The sequence below is a fragment of the Hippocampus guttulatus genome, chromosome 2, assembly GCF_054856545.1.
Source record: "Hippocampus guttulatus isolate MCC_2025c chromosome 2, RoL_Hgut_1.0, whole genome shotgun sequence".
NCBI lineage: Eukaryota > Metazoa > Chordata > Actinopteri > Syngnathiformes > Syngnathidae > Hippocampus > Hippocampus guttulatus.
The window spans coordinates 27,544,237-27,557,168 of NC_141262.1; the positions used below are offsets into that span (position 1 = coordinate 27,544,237).

Here is a 12,932-nt window from a genome sequence, read left to right on the forward strand (position 1 = left end):
TTACGTACGGCGAGAATGCGTTGCTTTCGTGCTCTGTCGGACTTCCGCCATGTGTTTGTTTAATAACGACATAAGACTTGGCTGGTAACATCTTTCCTTTTGTAGAAGACTGGACTGTCTCGGAGTTGTTTGTGTAGTTTGTTCATTTGTTGTGTGTTCACAACCCCCCGCTCCTCATATAATTTATTTTGTGATTTCCTCTCTTGATTTTCTGTTTGGCGCATTACGTGTTTGCTTTTCTGAGTGTCATTGAAGTCATTGTTGATTTACGTTTTCGGGGGCGGTCACTCTCGAGCAGAAGGCACGGAGACCGAGAAGGAGAAGGACGTGCCTGTCCAGTAGTCGCTTGAGTTGTGTATACGTTTTAAAAAGAACCAACACGACAGCTCATTTGTTTTCTGTGGTTTTGCCCCGCTGCAGAAACTGCCGTGTGAACGCAAGTGGGGCTGCACCGACGCTGTGCCGGTGCAGACACGCTCAGCGGCTTTGTACGTGTGAACGCTCCACACAATTTGCTGCGGTGCAAAATATATCGCAACAAAATACATCGGTGCAGCGCCGGAGGAAATGTGTGCCGTGTGAACACCCCTATTATCACAGCCAGTCTTATGATTACTGAGGTGGAGCAAGTTCACATGGTGGGAGGATTCATTTATTTTCCCCGGAGAAACTCATTCTAAACATTCATCCTGACCATGGCTGTTCCATATTTTGTATTTTTTTGTCCGATCGGATATCAGCCTCTGTTTTGTCACGTCAATGTAATCCACCTTGGGCCTTCGGAGTCCTTCGTGCCACTTTATTTAACTGTAGTCGCAATGGTACACTTTCTTAAAGCAGTTAGATTTCCAATTCATCCTTCCAGGCTGATTGGCCCAAAATAATGACAGCATGGCAACACCCAAGTACCAAATGCTTGGCCTGCCACTGTTGAAAGCTGATTTAACAGCTTGCATTTGTTGGATCCAAAAGAAATTCTACCCCCTTGTAGCTTTTATGAGCCAACGTCGAAGCGGTTGACTGACTCACTTTTTGGAAATGGTCTGTATTCTCCAAGCGCCCTTGTTTATCATTTTGCACCCATAGCCAGGTCACGTGGGACACCTCTACACATGAGGCTGCCGCCCCGGGGGCCGAGAGGGAGAGAGAGAGAGAGCGTGCTGCTGTAATCCAGTTCATAAATCATCTGCAGCTCAATAATACAATAATGCAGCCAAACCCGGTCAGCATGGACTCCTCGAATGTTGCACTTGAGCCACGCTGGTGTTTGCCTGTGGTGACTGTCACATCCAAGAATCAGGACAGGGATTTAATCCCCCGGGGTGACATCAGGTCCCCCTCCTCGCCTACGCGTTACCTGACCAGACAAACACGCCACCGTCCCCGTAAGAGTAGGAGATCACACTAATCATATCTCGAAGGGGAAAGAGGCGAGCAGCCAATTTGATTCAAAGTCAACCCCTCCTCACTTCTTGTCTTCCTTCGCCAGATATCGCATGTACAGAAAGAGTCAGACCACTGGCTTCCCGTCCCTCATCACCATCTTCTCTGCGCCCAACTACCTTGATGTCTACAACAACAAAGGTAAGGCGAAGTTTGAAGAACATACTGTAAGAAGCGCATCTGCCTTGTTGCGGGGATTTATCCCCCGAGCAATTCTAAGACAGGACTTCATATTTATGTGATACGTCACAATCATGGCCCAATGACAAGGGAGGGAGGTGTGATTGTTTAGCTGTTTGCTGTAGTGGCCACAGAGGTAGTTTAGGATTCTTCATTGTAGTGAGCCGTGGACTGAAAGCCACTCAAAACGCGTCATTCACACCATAAAGGCCACTGAGAAAATGTGCAAAAGGCTCGGCAAAAGGTGGCTACTTTGAAGAATCGCAAATTATAAAACATATTCTGTTTTGATGAGCATTTCTTTTTTCATTTACCAAATGATTCCATCAATATTTCTTCATAATGTAGATAAGTATTTTTAAATATTGAAACCCCCGCCCCCCCCCCCCCACTGAATTTGCTAGTGTGCCCCCCCCCCAAAAAAAAAATCCATCATCATATATTGCAAATGATTTAACAGACTCCAAGCTTCATCAGGTTGGTGCGTTCTGTTGATTCCCCCTCCAAACATTCATGTGCATGGGGTCCGTCCACTGGTTGAACAAAGCAAGCCTCAGTCATGAATCGCCTCCTCTGAGCATCTCGACCAGCCCAGCACACACCCGGTGATTGTTGGGCAATCAAGTGTGCACATAAATCTTGAAGGGGAGGGGGGGGGGGGCGCTGGGAGTGGGCCCCATGAACCAAAGAGACTTTGGAGCATTGCCTGTCAATAAGGAGCAAGCGGCAAGGGAGAAGTTGTTGCGTAATTGTGCTAACCCACACGCAGTGAAGTGGCCCTCAGTCCAACAGCCGGTTCTACAACAATCCCTATTTATCTAATACAGTGACAAAAATGTAACACGTTTCAATCAAACACATCATGCTCACTACAATCACTGATTATGTGTCTTAACATGCGCAGATTGCAAGAGATGTGTTTTGCTAGCGGAACAGTTTTGCTAGCTAGCTGGCCCTGTGAAGTAATTCTCAAATCGGAACATGTAGTCAACGTTACGTCGGGCAAATGCCATTTACATGGCAGCACACAGAGGAGGAAATCTGATTGGACCCCTCCACACCACCGCCCCCAAAAAAAAAATTAACGGCAAAGCGAAGCCAAGAGGAATGCTAGCAAATGAACAATGTAGACTAACACAACAGAACATAACAACATAACACAACTGACTGGGGCACACATTAAATTGGAGGTTGTTAATGTCCGGTAGTTCCGGGCTTCGATTGCGGTTTTCACTCTTTGGGTTCTGAAGTGACTGCAATGGTGGGGGCGGAGTGTAGGCAGTTTTGTCTATGTGTGTGTGTGTGTGTGTGTGTGTGTGCGTGTGCGTGTGCGTGCGTGCGTGCGTGTGTGCGTGTGTGTGTGTGTGTGTGTGTGTGTTGCGGGGTGGGGGAGTTGGCAATATTGCTTGTGGTTTCAAATTAATGGAATGTTTTCTGCTGCATGGTTATTGAGTGCACCCGAAAGCCAACAACCCTTAATGGTTTTGCTGCTTGGCTGTAACAAAAGCAAAATATCACAAAGGTTTCCGGCGCCAATCGCAATCATAATAAAAATAAAAGATGAAGAAAAAAAAAACATGGCCCCTCGGATCGCTATTGCAGACTTTGGACTCGATATATCAGACCTTACATAAGCGAACAAATGTCTTCTTCCGCTCTTGTTTTCGGAGGCCAGATGGGATTGATGGAGCTGAAGTTAGGTCAAAGTGAGCCCTTCCTGGCGTGTTGTCATTTGGCTTGGCGGCAGGTACGCTCAAAGGGGGGGGGGGGGATTCACTCCAGGCAGCCCCCTCCTGTCCCCCGACAGAGGAGAATTCCCTGCTACAGATGCCTGCCCATCTGTTCTCACTTTGGCCATTAGCAGGTTTCCCTCCTGTTTCCGGCAGCCACGTTTCTCCATTTTACGCCGCATCACACGGTCATGAAAAAACAACGTTGCGCAGGGGACGCTGACTAGATGGAGTCTTTCTCAGGACTCCGTTGATATTTATTTATCCTGCTCGTAGGATGTTTCACCATGCCATCCAGTGTAGTACAATTTATGTTTCAGCAGCTACATTGGTTTAAAAAAAAAATTGATTGGGCACCAACGTACATGCGAAAGAATTTCTCTCAACTCAAGTGTATTTCTTGAGCACTTGAAAACAACCGTCTCTGTAATACAAAGTGCTGTCCATGGTGCAGAAATAATTGATACAATAAGTTAATACTAAAGACAGTAGAAAGCACAAAAACAGTCAAATTAAAAAAATCAAGTCTAATGCTGAGTCACAAGCCAAAGAATAAAAATAAGTTTGAAGACGTGTTTTAAAGATGGGCAGCGAGGGGGCTCGCCGAACGTTCATTGCGAACGGAAGTGGAGAGAGAAATGTCCCTTCATGGAATCATGAGGTGGCCGTTCTCATTTCACATGATTCTTAATCTCTCGGAGTTCCCAGTTAACTTGATCGGTCCGGATCCACGGGTTGAAGAGCCACTCCCTTAAAGTTATCACGGCGAAACTGAAGCTGCGCGACCTGATCCAAGAGGCCTCTGGGACACATGCGACGCCGCGCATCAAGTCAGGCCAGGATGTCGGGAATCTCCGCGGCTCTCACAGCAGCGGTATTGACGGCGGCCGTTACCGGGGAAACAGGCTGGAGACACTCCCAAATAAATAATTCATGAGCAGGCGTAGACTCTCAGTGTTGCCGTGGCAGCGGCCTTGGCATCAGCTACCCCCACTGACCCCCATCGCGTTCTTGTTCTCAGCGTCGGCTCAGCAGAGACACCTAGTGGTGGATATGTGCAGTTTAGTTGAGCAACACTGGCCCTCCAACCGAGAAGTGACATTTGTTTTTACAACATCCAAAATAAACAGCGGGCCATGTTTGTTTTGTTGAGCGCAGGTTGTTGGGGTAGGCGGGGGGGCGGGACGAGGTGTTACTGTTCCTTTAAAGGGAATCTGCCTTGAGGGAGCGCTGACCTTAATGTCCGCTTCCTCACCAGCGTCCGTGGCTGCATTCAATCAACTGCCGCCTTGGTGATATTAATGCACGATGTAACGTTTACGCAACAACTACCCGCCCGCGCCATCGCTGACATGCGTGCGTCCCCACGCGGCGTCACGTGTAATGCGGGAAACAGAGCGAGCACGCCTCTGTCTGGATTTGACATCCTCATCATGCATCATCATGGGGTCCATCCCCATTATTATTATTTTTTAAGCCCTTAACTCCTCTCAAATGCTTTAAACAGAGTGTTGCCACATTTACTTTGAAAAATGAGCTTATTATACTGAGTATTTAACTGTAAAAATAACATTATTCAGTTACTATTACTTGATTCTAAAAGTACTTAAGTTCGATTCCAGGTTGCTTTTTTTCGTTATATTGAACCGATCCCGACAGACCCGCTTAACATAAAATTGACAGCTGGTTTTGCCAATTCTTAATTGGAAGTTTTATTTTTAACAGTGACGTTGAAGAATGAAGATTATTTTTTAATTCGACAGGCGACAGTTTTTGACTTATCATAATTTTTTGGGGGGGAATAGTCTTTCTGGATTTCACTGAACATAAATGGCTACTTGTGTTTACAAAAAAAATCTAGACTTCACGCAACATAAATATTTTCTTAGCCAGGCTGTTTGGGCCTGGCATTCAATTGTTCACATTGTCAAAGCAAACTTAACATTTATAGTCTATATTTTTCATAAATATAATCATTACATTTGGGGACCTCATGTAGTCACACAGCTTTGCAGGTGTTTTTCTTTAAGCTTGAATTATGCTGTGATCTATTATTTTTTTGGTTTGTTTGTTTTTGATTTATTTTTTGGACGTCGCGGTCATGTTTTTGAAGCTAGATAACGCTTTGTCACCAGCACAGAATGCACAACGCACCATCCTATTTTCTTTAGCTGACACAAGCTCAAAATAGTGATTGCATTTCCTGTTTGAAAATTTGAATCTCTGCTTTTTGTTTTTCACGTGGTCTAAACGTGACACGGCACGCCCGTGATGTCACCCCCCCCCCCCCCCCCCCCAGAAGGGAATGCAAATTGTGAAGTCCCAGAATGCTTCATTGGGAGTGCAAAGGATGAACCGCAATTTACTGTTCTCCGTGTTTGGCAAGGGACGACTTGGAACGAAGCAAAGCTCAAGTTAGCAGGATGCGTTTCGCTCCCGTTTTGTGTCGCTAGCGAGTTGAGGCGATGGCCTCCTGAGACGCCGGCTCTGATGACTTGCTATTCCCACCGCGGAGAGGGTTGGCTGTGGGGGACGGGAAAGTCCCCTGCGTTGAGCCAGCAGTGGTGTCACCCGATCTGGACTGCCCGTCTGTCAGCATTTGGCATCCCTCATCGGCCCATTAGAACCCGCTCTGCTCCCTTATTCATGACTGATGCAACAGACTGGAAACCGGATTATCATTGGAGCTATTTAGGACCAAAATGACCGCCGCCCCCACCCCCAGACTTTCAATCTTGAGGTGACATACATAATGCTGCGCGGCTCCTGCCGTGGGTTGGCATTATACAACGGTTTTGGAAAGCTAATCGGTTTGTTTCCAAGCTCATTTGAACTCTTCAAACCGGTTGCTGATGTGACGTTGAAAAAGGCAGCCGGCCTCATCGTTTTTGTTTTGCGCAGCGGCCGTGCTGAAGTACGAGAACAACGTGATGAACATCCGACAGTTCAACTGCTCGCCTCACCCCTACTGGCTGCCCAACTTCATGGACGTCTTCACCTGGTCGCTGCCCTTCGTCGGCGAGAAGGGTCGGCACAGCTTTTCGTATTCGCCCGATGGTTCTTTTCAAACAGCTCGATGAGATTTGAAGAACTTTCTGTTTTCTGTGTGCAGTGACTGAGATGCTGGTGAACGTCTTGAGCATCTGCTCCAACGACGAGCTGACGACCGAAGACGAACTGGACGGTGAGCGAATCCGCGGGTTCGAATGTGTTGTCACGCCCCCCCCCTCCCCCGCAGGTGGGTCCCATATGGATAAAATCTATCTTATAAATCTTCTTTTCCCCTTCACATATCTTCTTCTTCTATCGCTCTCCCCCTCAAAGCTTCTGTCACTCATGCGCTCATTTTCCACAGTATATTTTTTTTCTTCACATCGTCATTTCCTCTCTCACTCATGCTGAGATGTCCTCGTTTTGTTGACTTCATCTAATTTCTCTTCTCTGTTTTCCAGAGTTTTATGTGTTCAAGGCATCGCTTTTTCTTGATGCCTGTCGTGCTCTCTTTGCTTCCTCTCCCACCCCCCTTCCTCTTCCTTCTCGCTCTTCACCACCCACCGCCTCTCTCATGCCGCAGCCATCCACTGACCTCTCTATCCCCTTTCTCTTGTCTCTTCTCCTGGGGGTGTTTCATGAGAAGGACAGCTTATATATCCCCCCAAAAAAGGTACAAACACGAGCCGTGCCGGTGTGTGCAGCAGGTTTGTCGGGTGCTTGCCCTCTTGCTTTTCACTGGAAAACTAACCTGTGACTGAGGCTCGTCATTGTGCCTTGGCGCCGGGAAAAAACATGAAATGTTCAAGTTAGGACTACCTGCGTCGTGTTACCCTGACTTACAGAGTTGATGCATCAATCTCCCCTAATTGAAATGAATTGAAATGCCATTACTCCATCACAGCCACCACGATTCATCCATTCATCCATTTTCCGATCCGGTTAATCCTCACAAGGGTCGCGCGGGTGCTGGAGCCTATCCCAGCCGTCTTTGGGCAGTATGCGGGGGACACCCTGAACCGGTTGCCGGCCAATCGCAGGGCACACACAGACGAACAACAAATCCGCGCTCACAATCTCTCCGAGGGACAATTTAGAGTTTTCCATGAACCTGCCATGCAAGTTTTTGGAATGTGGGAGGAAACCGGAGAACCCGGAGAAAACCCACGCCGGCCTGGGGAGAACATGCAAACCTCACACAGGAAGGCCGGAGCCGGGATCGAACCCACGACCTCTGCACTGTGAGGTCGACACTGGCCCAGCGGGGCGCCTAGACCAGGATTGTTTTCCAAAAAGAAAATAGCTCTGTGTTGCATCCCAAAGCACAAGAAAAAGAAAATGTCAAGAATTAAACTGTGAGTGTACTTTACGCGCAGCCTTTAAGGGGTGTAGCCTGGTGACACAAGGAGCTGGAGCAGCTTCGTCTAAATGTGTGCGTCTGTGGCCTACAGCAGTTCCTTCGCATTTTGTACCGTGCCTTTGGCTGGGAAAGCGAAGCGTGCGGAGTCTCTGTCGCAGAGAAACCAGTCAGCGAACCAGGCAAATTATGCACACGTTTTCCTTTCTTTCATCTTGGCTCTCGTTCCACTGTTGAAATACGGCTACAGAGGCAAGTTGGCAGGTTGGGGTACTTGTGAGTCGAGGTACCACGGCACATATAACTCCGATGTTTCCAAGATCCCTTCCAAGCGTGTCGGGGATTGTGATTGATGATGTAACACCGGTGGCATGTATTCACCGTTGCTGTGATGTTTGGCTCAAGTTGAAAACCCGTTACGTCATTCCGCCACTTGGAAGCGTGCGTGCGTGCCCGCGCAGCGGCTGATGGTTTGTGGCGTGTGGCCCCCGCAGGTGCCACGGCTTCTGCACGCAAGGAAGTCATCCGCAACAAGATCCGCGCCATTGGGAAGATGGCCCGGGTATTCTCTGTTCTCAGGTAACAACACCCCTTCTTGTGACAGAGAGTGCTTCATTTCGGTCGCTCAGGACACCTTTTTTTTTTTTAATCCATATATATTTTATTGATTTATGCATGTCGTGTCTAGGTAAGCTTCGTGCTTCAGAAGTGCAGTCCACATGCTTCCATGTCCTTCTTTGCTGAAAATTTGAAGTTATAAAGCCACAAATTTGCTTGCGTTTTTGATGTCGACTGATTTATGTTGACAGCGCATTGCTTTGGAAAAAATGTTCGTGTCGTTATAGCGAAGGCTTAAAAGACTGCTGGTCAAAGTGTTTCGTAAGTGGATGTCTGTAATTGAAGTAGATCCGCATTTTGTTCACAAAAAAATGGAGGTTCGTGTGCTTTCATTTTAGCATATTTTACAGGAGAAAAACAAATCAATCCAATATTGTTAATTGTAATACATTAAAAATAATAATAAATGAGAGAGAAAAAAATAGACAAGAAAGAGGACCTCTTGAAAATATTGAGGGCGGGGGGACGAAAAATCGTAATTTCATCATATTTCATACTTGTTCAGCCTGACTATACAGTATAAAGCAAGTGCATTACTCCAATATTATGCAGAAATATAACTTTGCGCTTTTGTCTTATTTTTCAACCACAAAAAAAATTCATCTGCCAAGCTCTTGATTCGATGAGCTTTAAGCAGCCTCACCAGCAACTCAGCCCTGATTAGTAAAACCCTTGACTCCTTTTTTTTTTTTTTTCCTTCTCTTCTTGAAGACAACTCGATAAATGAAATCAATGTGCACACTGACAAACGGTTCCTAGAAATCAAATTACTGAACTGGTTTTCGATTCCCATCCTGAGCCATAATTCTGTCGGTGCAGGTGCAATTAATCGACGAGCTTTAAGACCTTGTCGGGACAGTTTTGATGCTCGCTCGCGTGTCCGCATACCGTATACCAACACAATCGAGGTGTTTTTGTTCATTCGGAGAACGCTGTAACCGTTTTAGTGAAAGTGCCACATGTCTTTGTAAACCAGAGAGGAGAGTGAGAGCGTGTTGACGCTGAAGGGACTCACCCCGACGGGCATGCTCCCCAGCGGCGTGTTGTCTGGCGGCAAGGAGAAGCTACAGAACGGTAAGCCTGCATGCGCGCCACCGGAAGGCACCCCCCGGGATGCACGCTAACAGGTCGCACGCCCCACCCCCCGGGCGGGTGGCACCCTGCAGAAGGAGCCAGATTAACACCTCCCCCGAACCATGTCGATGGAGATGTCATTTGCTAAGATGCGAAAGTCGCAAAGGAGCAAACAGTGTCAGTTCTCCTTGTCTGTTCTACTGGTTGGCTTTCAAATGTCATCGATCTCTTCTTTCTTTCTTTTTTTTCTCTCTCTCCCTAGAAACTGCAGGTATATTTGGTTGTGCAAGTATTCCGCTTACTCCCCCGCCCCGCCTCCCAACCCTCCTCATTTTGTGACACCGATTTCGATGTCCCCGCTCACCCTGTCATGTTGAATTCCAAACAGCTCCACCAATGAGAAAAAGTCATGTTCTTATTTGAGAAAAAAAAAAGAATGGCAACTACTAGTTTGGATGTCGGTTGTGAGTGGATGGTTGGGAATGGACAAGCACTTGTGAATGAAAGGGGAGGCGACTGCCTTTTTATCCACAAATCCAAGCAGGAATCCGGCTCGCTTGACTCTGCTCTCGCAGGATCTCCTTGACCGAAAAGTGAATACATACGCAAAAAAGGTCGCATTAAAAACAAAAAAAAGAAAAGCAATTATGATAAAATGTGCTCCAACTTTTGCCTAAAACGGGGCTTCTCAAACCGGGTTTGGTTTCATAGGATTCTTTTTTCTCCAAACAGCAATCAAACAGAACCATGTGTACCTGGAAAGTTGTGTAATGTTACAATGACACATTTTTAAACCCCCCCACACCCCCCCCCAAGTGATGAGAATTAAAGCTTTATTTTTTTTTTCCAACAAATTAAAAATCTTTACAAGCATAAAGATGTTTGTCGCGATCAGCTCTCGTAAAATTGCCTATTTTTCCTCGATGCACCACTATGATATTGGAAAAATTACAATGAAAGCAAGGGCAGAAAGTCATATTTGACCGAGTGAATTAAAAAAAAAATCTATATTCCTGTCATGTTACACCTCTTAATTGGAAAGTATATTTTCATCGTAAGGCGCATAGAATAGAAGCCACAATAGTGGCTGCAGTTGCGTTATGCATCCACTAGATGGAGGTACAAAAAAGAATAAAATACAATACAGCATTATTTATAGAACTCTTTCACAACCGAACAGAACATTTAAAATACTACGTCCAAGAAATCAGAATATTGATCCATATTATAAGGCGCATCGGATTATAAGGCGTATTGTCTGCTTTTGAGAAAATTGAATGCTTTTAGGTGCGCCTTAGAGTGTGAAAATATTATTATTTTGTTGTTTGTTTGTTTTTTCAAGAAGAAAAAGTATAGTTGGGACACGGAATCAGACAAACTGAACATTTTTAAAGAATTCAAATGGTTATGCTGTATTTCATGGTAAAGTTTGAGAAGCCCCAGTAAAGAAGAACTGGGCCTTCCAACTCCAATACACCCACTGGGGTGTCAAAATCCATTTGAGCCAGAGTCAGGTTCCCGGATTCCTGTCGCACATCGGTACGATCTCATGACCGGACGCCGGCGTGTTGCTCATCGTTGACGTCGCCACCATCCTCATCGTTGTTCTTCAGTCTGTAGTTCCTGGTGCTCATTGTTGCGCTCAGTGTTGTCGACTTGCTGGTTTTGTGCCGAGAGCGACGGTAAGTGATGGACGCGCGGCGGAGGCCCACGCTTTTTTGATGTGGCCTCATCAAAAGATGCGGCGCCGGGCCTGCCCACTTTTGCGCTCTGCTGCTTCACGTGTGAATACATCCACTCCTCATGTTCATCTGTGCTCATGAGAGGACACTTGGCAGGACCATGCCAGCCCTAACATGTCACCCTTCCCCTTTTACAGAAGTCCTCCGAAAGCTACGGCGCATCCTACCGTCGGGTGGCATATGGGCCAAAAATAACATTTACCTCATGCACAAAAACAAAAAAAAAAACCCTTAAAAAAACGTGTGTGTGATTAAGAGGACTTTTTGGGGTGTGTACAAGATTTTGGGAGATTTTTTTTTCAATAGCAGATGTTAATTGGTGCGAGTGTTTGTTTGTGTATGAGAATGAATGGATTTTTGATATCTCCATCTTTCGCTTTGTGTGACAGGATTTTTGGTGAGGGAGTTTTTTTTCAGTTTTTTTGTGAGTGATAAGATTTTTGGGGTGTGTGTAGACAATGCTTTTTGGTGTGTATGAGAAGTTTTCGGGTGAGTGTGAACATTTTTTTGTAGTGAGTGTGAGATTTTTTTGGGAGGCGATTGTAAAGGTTTTGTGGCAAAAGTGAGGGTATTTGTTTTTGGGTAACCAAGAATGGTTTTGATGCGTGCATGTGGAGAATGTTTTGGGTGTGTGAGAGGTTTTTGGTGAATGCGAGATTTTTTCTTTTAAGTGCGAGTGAGTTTTTTGCAGAAAGTTGAGATGCTTTTGATGACTGAGTTTTTGGTGATTGTAAAGTTTTTGGGGGTGAGCGATTCCATGTGTCTTTTTTTTTAAAGCGTGTGTTTTTTGGAGGGGTGGGGCTGCAGCGCACGAGCTTTTTTTTAGTGGATGAATTTTTCTTGGTGAGTGTGGCAACTGGTTGATACGTGTGAGACAATTTCAGTGAGTGTAAGAGGTTTTTGGGTGATTGAGAGTTGAATGTTATTTTTGGCCTCTATGGCTCTCCATATCCCCCCCCCCCTCTTTCTCTCTCTCTTTCTCTCTTTCTCTCGCTTCTCTTTTCTCACGTGACGAGAAATTAATGCGTGTTGTCGGTATTGGCTGTTCTCCCTGATAAAATGACCTCCTCTTTGCTCACCTCTCTCGTTGGTTTTGCAACCCCCCTCTTCTTCTCTTCAGCTACTATTGAAGCTATTGAGGCTGATGAAGGTAAATAATGAGCTCTTGTGTTGCACTGCGCAGGGCGCTGTGCAGGATTTTCCATCCATCTCGCTGGTGCTTGAGTAGCGTGTGTGGGGCGTCTGGGCTCGAACCACGTGTGCCGTCGTGGTCGCTGTGCGAGAGTCGTGCGGACGTCGGAAGCTCCGTGGCCACGCGGGTTTGAAAGGGGAACCGCCTTTCTGTGAAATTCGTTTGATCGGCGCCAAACCGTGGGTGTCCCAAGTGCCACTGGGGAGGCCACTGGCCTGACGCATAATTGAATAATTGATTTGCCCTTCAAATTACAATTCAATTTCTTTCAGCGTGTTTCCTAAACACCAAGTGAAGTGGCCTCCCGCTACTTTGTCTTTGATGTGGCTGTCAGTGGACGTTGGGACATCCCCGCCAAACAAAACAACAAACAGCACCCCGATACGATGCTTCCACCAGTCTATGGAATTTCCCCTTTGAAACCACCCAAGCAGTTGTGCCTTGCTATTGCTATAACGATCCGACTGCCCCCCCCGCTCAGGAAAAGCTGTTTGAGCGTTGAGTCTCTTTCCTCGATATCCGGCCGAAGGTCACGCGAGGCCAGGCGCTGAAGCGAAACGCTCAAACCGACTTTTCAACTTGCCCCCTTGCTTGGCGACTCGGGC

The 12,932-nt window shown here is 46.4% G+C and overlaps 1 protein-coding gene across 5 annotated transcripts in view; it reads left to right on the plus strand.

The window, feature by feature from the left end:
• LOC147209349 (protein phosphatase 3 catalytic subunit alpha) overlaps nt 1–12,932 on the plus strand; it is a 54,021-nt gene that overhangs the window by 35,514 nt on the left and 5,575 nt on the right. For 2 of the 5 annotated variants that reach the window (XR_015100217.1, XR_015100218.1), the window contains exons 8-13: nt 1,490–1,584; nt 6,255–6,380; nt 6,466–6,537; nt 8,196–8,280; nt 9,296–9,393; nt 9,656–12,285. Coding sequence is in view for 3 of the 5 variants with exons in the window: in XM_086105169.1 (XP_085961295.1) it covers nt 1,490–1,584; nt 6,255–6,380; nt 6,466–6,537; nt 8,196–8,280; nt 9,296–9,393; nt 12,256–12,285 (506 nt within the window). In the remaining 2 variants the exon portion in view is untranslated. The remainder of the gene's footprint in view (nt 1–1,489; nt 1,585–6,254; nt 6,381–6,465; nt 6,538–8,195; nt 8,281–9,295; nt 9,394–9,655; nt 12,286–12,932) is intronic. The other 3 variants (XM_086105169.1, XM_086105170.1, XM_086105171.1) reach the window with 2 other exon arrangements.